Raw genomic sequence first — 9,716 nt, forward strand, 5'->3', positions numbered from 1 at the left:
CTGCTCGCCTTCAGGTCGTCTGACGGCGGCCACCCAGAGCACCGCGACTCACAACACTTTGTTTTGTCGAGGCGCTGCCAGCATGACGGGTTTGACGTTAGCTCGCTTGTTGACCACTCAAGATGGATCTTTACTTGTGACTTTCGGAAATGAAAGACATAGCTGCGTAAGCACACATGATTGTGCGTGCTGCTGGTCCACTAATAGTACTAACCTTTAACAGTTAATTTTACTCATTTTCATTAATTACTAGTTTCAATGTAACTGTTTTTATATTGTTTTACTTTCTTTTTTATTCAAGAAAATGTTTTTAATTCATTTTATTGTATTATTTCTTTTTAAAAGGACCTTATCTGCACCATACCTGGTTGTCCAAATTAGGCATAATAATGTGTTAATTCCACGACTGTATATATTGTGTAAATCGCACCAATGAATGTTTTTCTACACTTTCACCATGCACGTGTGTGTTTGGGAGCGCTGTTTCTCATGGCTGGACTACAGAGCACTAAAGCGACTCTCTGGTGGGACGTCAAACTGCCCAACGTATCCTTCCTGAGTGCGTCTCTCCTCAGCGTAGACAGGAAGTAGTAGCGAGTGTGTGTTCCTGTGCAAGTGGAGTTGTGTAGCGCTGTGTGCACGTGTGTTGCTACCAGTGGTGCATGCATTAACATCAAAATTGTGTTTTTACGTGCTCTTACGAATGTATTGGTTTTCGAATACAACAGAATAGATCATCTTTATTGTCGTCGCAAGAAATGAACTTTTCAGTACAACCCGTCCAAGAACAGACACACAGTATACAGTTACAGGAGTATACAGAACAAAAAGACTGATGGGTAGAAAAAAAGCGAAAAATGGAGGAGGAGGAGAAAAACTAACTCCCCAACTAAGCTTCTGAAAAAGGGGAGGGGGTTCAGTTTGAGACCACAAAAGATTGTGAAAGATGGCGACCAAGAGAGGATTATCAATGTTATGTTGCAAGCTACATTTTTTATACACAAAAGTCTATTTCTTATAGTGAAACCCACATTTTGTGGACTAATGATTTCAAGTTATTAAAGAAATATTGGAAAATCGTTAAAAATAAAAAGCCCTCAAATTATTGCTCATTTTGGGGAATTTTTAATAGCCAAATATTTTCGTATTTTCATTTATTTTTCCGCATTTGTATTGTAGTTGTGAGAGGCTCCAGCGCCCCCCGCAACTCCGAAGGGAATAAGTGGTAGGAAATCGATGTATTGATTTTATTTTTGTCTCATACAAACCCCGTTTCCTTATGAGTTGGGAAATTGTGTTAGATGTAAATATAAACGGAATACAATGATTTGCAAATCCTTTTCAACCCATATTCAATTGAATGCACTACAAAGACAAGATATTTGATGTTCAAACTCATAAACTTTATTTTTTTTTTGCAAATAATAATTAATTTAGAATTTCATGGCCGCAACACGTGCCAAAGTAGTTGGGAAAGGGCATGTTCACCACTGTGTTACATGGCCTTTCCTTTTAACAACACTCAGTAAACGTTTGGGAACTAAGGAGACACAGTTTTTAAGCTTCTCAGGTGGAATTCTTTCCCATTCTTGCTTGATGTACAGCTTAAGTTGTTCAACAGTCCGGGGGTCTCCGTTGTGGTATTTTAGGCTTCATAATGCGCCACACATTGTCAATGGGAGACAGGTCTGGACTACAGGCAGGCCAGTCTAGTACCCGCACTATTTTACTATGAAGCCACGTTGATGTAACACGTGGCTTGGCATTGTCTTGCTGAAATAAGCAGGGGCGTCCATGGTAACGTCGCTTGGATGGCAACGTATGTTGCTCCAAAACCTGTATGTACCTTTCAGCATTAATGGTGCCTTCACAGATGTGTAAGTTACCCATGTCTTGGGCACTAATACACCCCCATACCATCACAGATGCTGGCTTTTCAACTTTGCGCCTATAACAATCCGGATGGTTCTTTTCCTCTTTGGTCTGGAGGACACGACGTCCACAGTTTCCAAAAACAATTTGAAATGTGGACTCGTCAGACCACAGAACACTTTTCCACTTTGTATCAGTCCATCTTAGATGAGCTCAGGCCCAGCGAAGCCGACGGCGTTTCTGGGTGTTGTTGATAAACGGTTTTCGCCTTGCATAGGGGAGTTTTAACTTGCACTTACAGATGTAGCGACCAACTGTAGTTACTGACAGTGGGTTTCTGAAGTGTTCCTGAGCCCATGTGGTGATATCATTTACACACTGATGTCGCTTGTTGATGCAGTACAGCCTGAGGGATCGAAGGTCACGGGCTTAGCTGCTTACGTGCAGTGATTTCTCCAGATTCTCTGAACCCTTTGATGATATCACGGACTGTAGATGGTGAAATCCCAAAATTCCTTGCAATAGCTGGTTGAGAAATGTTTTTCTTAAACTGTTCAACAATTTGCTCACACATTTGTTGACAAAGTGGTGACCCTCGCCCCATCCTTGGTTGTGAATGACTGAGCATTTCATGGAATCTACTTTTATACCCAATCATGGCACCCACCTGTTCCCAATTTGCCTGTTCACCTGTGGGATGTTCCAAATAAGTGTTTGATGAGCATTCCTCAACTTTATCAGTATTTATTGCCACCTTTCCTAACTTTTTTGTCACGTGTTGCTGGCATCAAATTCTAAAGTTAATGATTATTTGCAAAAAAAATATTTTTTTATCAGTTTGAACATCAAATATGTTGTCTTTGTAGCATATTCAACTGAATATGGGTTGAAATTGATTTGCAAATCATTGTATTCCGTTTATATTTACATCTAACACAATTTCCCAACTCATATGGAAACAGGGTTTGTATATTTACTTACTTTCTTTAATGTTTTTGTTTATATATAAATATTGATTGCCCAGCCTTGTGAATGTCTGGAATCATGTAGGTGTGCCTTTATTTGTTTGTATGTTGTTACATTTACTGTTTGTGTGTTCAATTGTTCAATAGAAAACAAAAACAAGAAGCACTTATATTTACGACACACAAAAACCTGAGACTTGCATTCGGTCATAAGCACAGCCATCAGGGCGCTGCTTTGTAGTCGATCAGGTGAAGGCGTGGGATGAGGTGTGGGGGCTATGTGCACATATCCGTGGGTGCGTTGTTTGTCCACAAGTCGCTCCGTTCGGCAGCACAAAACAGAGTCAAAATTCCAGGTGTCCTTAAATAAAGGGGGCAGGAATTCAGAGCGTCTTTCGCTACAATGGTCTCACTGGGGTGTTTACTGCATGACCCTGCCAAGGCAAATGCAGAGGGAGCCAAATTGTACATAAGGATTGTTTTGGTTAGGGCGAGCAAACACAATTCAATGGTTTGTGTGCTGTAGTTGTCTGTTCTGGCTCTAATTGATCATAATTTCTCCTTGCAGAGCAGAAAGCTTCTCCCAACACGTTATCCAGTTCGCTACTTAGTCCAGAAACCAGAAAAGTCTTATTTGTGGCAGTTTTGGGTGCCTTGAACGGCTAAGGGAATCTTTTGAATTTGTTGTAACACCAGGGCAACGCTTACTCTAATCAGCAGGTGGGAGAGGAGAGCCACCAAGAGAGATGCATTTCAAGTTTATAATGCAATCAAGATAGGACTGGATAATTTGTTGGCTTTATGCAAATGTTTAATAAATTAAATAGTTTTTTAAATTATTTTTTGTCGCACAAAATGGTCACAAACACTCTTTTACGGACACACAGACAAACTCTCACTAAAAAACAAACACATGTCACACATCTCACACGTGCTTATTACCACTTCTGACACAGGCTCAATTTAAAAACAAACCTAATATAAATGACAGTTGAAAAAATTGCCTGGGTGTCACTTAATTTAAATAAAAATTTGCATAAGACATTCTCCTATTGTCTCTGGACTAAATCACAAATAAAAGTGCAAGCCGTGGTTTCGGTTTCAATAGTGATTATGGCGTCAATCGTTTGTTAAGTCTGAGGGAAACAAGATAAACGGGTTGCATTGTATTATATAAATTGTATATACATAAAAAGTATTTGGGTTTTTTGGAATCTTTTTTTTTAAAGCTTATTAATTTTTAGAGTTGCATGATGAGCTGGATCGACCCACATTTGCTTAAATTTGTAAATTTAGATCTATTATAAGAAATAAATACACTTTGATTGAATAATTAACATATTACACACATTCAAAATTGTGTAACGTTATTAAAATACTTGAAATATTTCAATACAAGCTGATAGGGGAGCCGGAATCAATTATTTTTATTGCAATTCTGAATCGATTCAACATTTTCTGGAATTGTTTTTTTCAGGCCATCCCTGCACTTATTTACTGCTCACATAATGTAGATAGATAGATAGATAGTACTTTATTGATTCCTTCAGGAGAGTTCCCTCAGGAAAATTAAAATTCCAGCAGCAGTGTACAGAATTGAGATCGAATTTAAAAAGTAAAAAGTAAATAAAGGGGGTATAAATGGAATTAAAATAGAAAAATATTACAATAAGAATACAAATAAAAAGCAACAATGAGAATAAAAATATAACAGTAAAATAAGAATATAACAAGAGAAACTAGGCAGTATATGTACATCATACCACAGCCAAAAGGGAGCTTTTGTAACTTTTAACCTGCTTTGAAAATGTTTTATTATAATTTATACATAGTACCAAATAAAATATTGCGAGAATCTGTTTGAATGAAAAATCGATTCTGATTCGATTGTCAGCCCAACAATCATACTTGAATGAATTTATAATGTAATTGAAATGTCCTGCAGTGCAATGACAGAATTGCCTATGCAATATTTTAATCATTCACTGTAAAAAACAATACAGTAAACTTGCAGCTCAGTTGCCAGAATTTTAGAGTAAAATGTTCAGTATTTTTTTTCACCGTTAGTGTAAATGGAAAATCAAAATTGATTATGACTGAGCTGCCAGGTTTTTTTAACTGTAAAATGTGGTTGTTTTTTCATTAATCACATATTCATAAAAGTAATACAGTTGTATTATTAGTCGTTTGCCCATTGCAAAAATATTAATTGGTTACACTTATCTAATATCACAAACAAATACTACAGTGATGATTATATGTGATCAACTGGTGTAATCATCCCCACAAGCCCACGAGATGGAGCACTTTTTGTTGTCGTCCACTCGATCCAAAAGTTGTCTTTTGGTGTACATTGTGGTGGTCTGCAGTGTTCAGCACAGCTGTACGTTGCTGAAAGGTATTACAATTATATTGAAAGTGCTTGGAAACATCTTAAATGTGATCTTGAAAAATAGTTTATTATTAAAGAGAAGTACTTTCAGTGAGATTAATGAACACCATCATTTGGTCCAAAAAGCAATATTAGCTTAGAGAAGTCAGAAGTGAGCAGTCAAATAAAATACAATTGAATTGATAGTTTGGGTCTTAAACCTTCTGCAGAAAGTAACCTGACACAAAAACGTCAGTAAATCATTTTTTTATTCATTTAAATACATACATACGAAACCTGAACCTGGACCAAAATGCTGGCTCTTTTTGGCATATAATTTACACTCAACACTTATCTCCATGTTTTTAATAAGCTGTTCCCTGCTCACAAAAACTGCTAATATTTATTTACGTGTTACGCTTTTATTAAAAGGTACATTTGTACTAATACTTACTACCTGCGAATTATGAATAAAAGCAATAAAGGAGAACTGCACTTTTTTTATTGGAGTTGTGCCTATTATTCACAAGCCATATGTAAGATAAGAACATGTACTGTATGTTTTTCTTTTTTATGCATTCTAAATCATTAATAAACATTAGTGAAAGTCAGCTAAATAATTTCTCAGATGCATCACAACGTTCGCTTTTCCCTTCATCAACAACAACACTACTACTCATGGCAGACTTCATTAGGGACAACAAAGACTACTTTGGGACAAGTGATATCCAGAAACATATATTTTTTGAGGCTGAATATAAGGAAGATGAGCTTCAAGTTTTCAAAGCTGTGTGCGAAACAGATTAAGCTTTAGTGAAACACTAAGCATCATGTAGCAGTATTGCTAAGTGCTGAAGAAAATTTACAAACTAGAACATAATGAAACAATCACTTACTGTACAATGTTTGCTCTCGCTGGGATGCTGACTGATTGGATGTTCATATCTTCCTGTTTAGATGAAGAATTAATCATAATCCTTCCCAAGGTTTAAAAAAAAAAAGTTGCCGCAAAGGGGGGCGTCTTTTTGTGTCTTTCTCGATTTATAATCTAGAATGAACTTTCACCAACTCAAAGGTGATGCAGCAGCTCACCGGCTCAATATGTCAATATAGCAGCATAAGCTAGTTAGCGCTCTGTGATCAATGTGTCGTGAAACATATTTTGTCTGTGTTAGCGCTTATAATAGCAGTATTGCTAATACTTGGTTAATACTAAGATCATGAGATGTAAAATGCAGTATTGTTGTAGGTTTTTGTATGTTTTTTAGAGGGCTTTATGGGAGGAGCAACCATTAGCTGCATTGTTAGCCACCTCATACTTGCCTTATATCACAAACTTAGAATGCATTTAATAAAGAAAAACGTGTTCTTGCCTTACATAGGGAGTGTGAAATATAAACAAACAAAAAAATAAAATAAAATGCAGTTCCCCTTTAAATGTTCCATTTTGTGTCCGAGCAAGACAGCAGTGATGAGCAGATTTTGAGACGTTTTAACGTCTGCAACGTGAGGACGCGGGAGCGCAATCCCCTTCCGCCAGCTTGGAAACGCAAAGTTCCGAATCCTTTTCCAGCGCGGTGAAGTTGTCCAAAGTTGCTGGACTGTGAACGGAGCGCTGGAAACATCCCATCGCAGGTCATATATCACACGCCTCAGCGCTGCCTTTCCGCCGTCTTTTCATTTCGAGGCACTCGCTGCAGCTGCGTCGGACACAGCAGATCTCAGACACTTGGACCTCTTTGAATACTTGCATTCACTTTCCAGTTCACTTTTAGCCCCACAAAATGAAATGAGCAACTCTGAAAAGTCTCATATTTATTGTGTGGCCTATGTTATTTCATCAATGTTTATCATTTTCTGCAACTAGTGAGTACACCTACTCACACTTCTGAAAATATTTTATTCTATCTTTTCATGAGAAAGAAATGGCACTTTGATGCCATGTAAAGTAGTCACTGTGTAGCTTGTACAACCGTGAAGATTTCTCAACTAATTAATGTCTAAACCGCTGGCAACAGAAGTGTAAAATGTCCAAATTGTGACTATTCTGCATGGCCAGCATTATTTGCTATCTTACCTCTCTGGTGTATATAAGCAATTTTTGCAGCATCAAGACCAGGTACCAACTGATATACTGTATGTACTTGGAATATGTATGTACTGTACTATATTAAATCATTTGAATATAGTAGGCAAATATATTTACAGTACATACTACAGGCAACTAGGTACTAACCAGGTACTAACTGACATAAGTACTTGCAATATGTAAACTTTTCGAGCCCAAGATCCCTGGTCTCCGCCAAAAACCAAAGCAAGATCTAACTCTGCATCAACCATGTTTTTATATATGTATATGTGTATATATATGTGTATATATACATATATATATATATATATATATATATATATATATATATATATATATATATATATATATATATATATATATAAATAAATGATAAATGGGTTGTACTTGTATAGCGCTTTTCTACCTTCAAGGTACTCAAAGCGCTTTGACACTACTTCCACATTTACCCATTCACACACACATTCACACACTGATGGAGGGAGCTGCCATGCAAGGCGCTAACCAGCACCCATCAGGAGCAAGGGTGAAGTGTCTTGCTCAGGACACAACGGACATGACGAGGTTGGTACTAGGTGGGGATTGAACCAGGGACCCTCGGGTCGCGCACGGCCATTCTTCCACTGCGCCACGCCGTCCCTATATATATATATATATATATATGTCTTAATAAGGTTATCCAAAAAATAGTGCTCGATACCGTAGTAGAGCGCAATATATGTATGTGTGGGAAAAAAATCACAAGACTACTTCATCTCTACAGGCCTGTTTCATGAGGGGGTTCCCTCAATCATCAGGAGATTTTAATGGGAGCATTCACATACCATGGTTTATATAGGGCACAGAGTGGGTGGGTACAGGCTGGCGTAGGGGCGTGGTGATTGGCTCATGTGTTACCTAGGAGGTGTTTCCGTCTGTGGCGGCATGCTGATACAATTTCGCTGCGCTTGTTGAGGGATGACAGGTCTGGACGGTATATAATAAACAGTTTCTCTTTCAAGCATAGGTTGCATCTTTTATTACCACTATTGTAAGGTGTGCTGGATGCAAGAATTTGCCATGTTATTGAATATTCAACATTATTGTCTTTGAGGTCCCAAATGTGTTTGCTGAGTTCTGTGGTATTCCGCAGGTTTTGGTTCCTGAAAGAAGCCTTGTGATTGTTCCATCTGGTTTTAAACTCTCCCTCGGTTAATCCTACATATGTGTCGGATGTGTTAATGTCTTTGCGTGTTACCTTAGATTGGTAAACAACTGATGTTTGTAAGCACCCCCCGTTGAGAGGGCAATCAGGTTTCTTGCGGCAGTTGCAGCCTTTGTTGGTTTTGGGGTCGCTCTGTCCGGGGGCCGACAGCTCATTTGCAATTGTTTTGTTGTGGTTTGAGATAATTTGTCGTATATTGTTCATACAGCTGTAGCTCAATTTAATGTTGTTCTTGTTGAATACTTTTCTTAGGGTGTTGCCTCATGTAACAGGCCTGTAGAGATGAAGTAGTCTTGTGATTTTTTTCCCACACATACATATATTGCGCTCTACTACGGTATCGAGCACTATTTTTTGGATAACCTTATTAAGACATATACTCCGTTCCAAATTGACATTTGTTGAGCACTGTACGACGATCAGAAATGGAAAAATTCAACATCGACTACTCCACGAAGAACATTCCCATACCCGCGCAGAATGACTACAGGCTAAGGCTCATAGAAAAGACGGAACACTTCCTAAGAAGGATGCGGTGGAAAGCACATTTTTTCCTCCACCCTGAAACAAAAGGAACGCAAAAGAAAACTTACGGATTCAAATCTACCAAGAACCCACCCACAGTTGAGGAACTAAAGGATTTTGAGAACGACATGCTCAAAATGATACAATCAGTCAAATTCAAGCCAGTCCGCAACCCACTCCTCACCAAGCTGAAAAATGACAAGGAGCGCATAGAGAAAGTAAACAACCTCATCATAGCTGCCGACAAAACCACAAACTTCTACAGAATGGACATACCAGAACATAACACCTTACTGGACAGAAGCATCACCAAATCATACAAAAAAGCACAACCCAGCACCTTACAGAACATCCACCTGGAAAATAAAAGGATCGCGGCTGAACTGGACATTGAGGACAGGTGGACGCCACAGCCAACAAGGAAGCCTTCATCACATTGAAGGACCACAAACCCAACTTCGCAAATAACCCAACATGCCGACTAATAAACCCAACTAAATCTGAAATAGGAAAAATCAGCAAAATAATCCTGGACAGAGTCAACACAAAAATCAAGGACAAAACACCACTCAACCAATGGAGAAATACAGCAGCAGTAATCAAATGGTTCAACAACATCCAAGACAAACAACAGCACAACTTTATCTCCTTCGATATCGAAGAATTTTACCCTTCCATCACGCAAGACCT

At 38.3% G+C, this 9,716-nt stretch overlaps 1 protein-coding gene across 1 annotated transcript in view; it reads left to right on the forward strand.

Moving 5' to 3' along the window:
* agmo (alkylglycerol monooxygenase) overlaps positions 1-3,534 on the forward strand; it is a 192,368-nt gene extending 188,834 nt beyond the window's left edge. The window contains 1 exon segment of the mRNA XM_072913031.1: positions 3,406-3,534. Within this exon segment, the coding sequence (XP_072769132.1) occupies positions 3,406-3,495 (90 nt within the window). The 3' untranslated portion in view covers positions 3,496-3,534.
* Positions 3,535-9,716: the final 6,182 nt, after the last annotated feature.

The sequence above is a fragment of the Nerophis lumbriciformis genome, linkage group LG04, assembly GCF_033978685.3.
Source record: "Nerophis lumbriciformis linkage group LG04, RoL_Nlum_v2.1, whole genome shotgun sequence".
NCBI lineage: Eukaryota > Metazoa > Chordata > Actinopteri > Syngnathiformes > Syngnathidae > Nerophis > Nerophis lumbriciformis.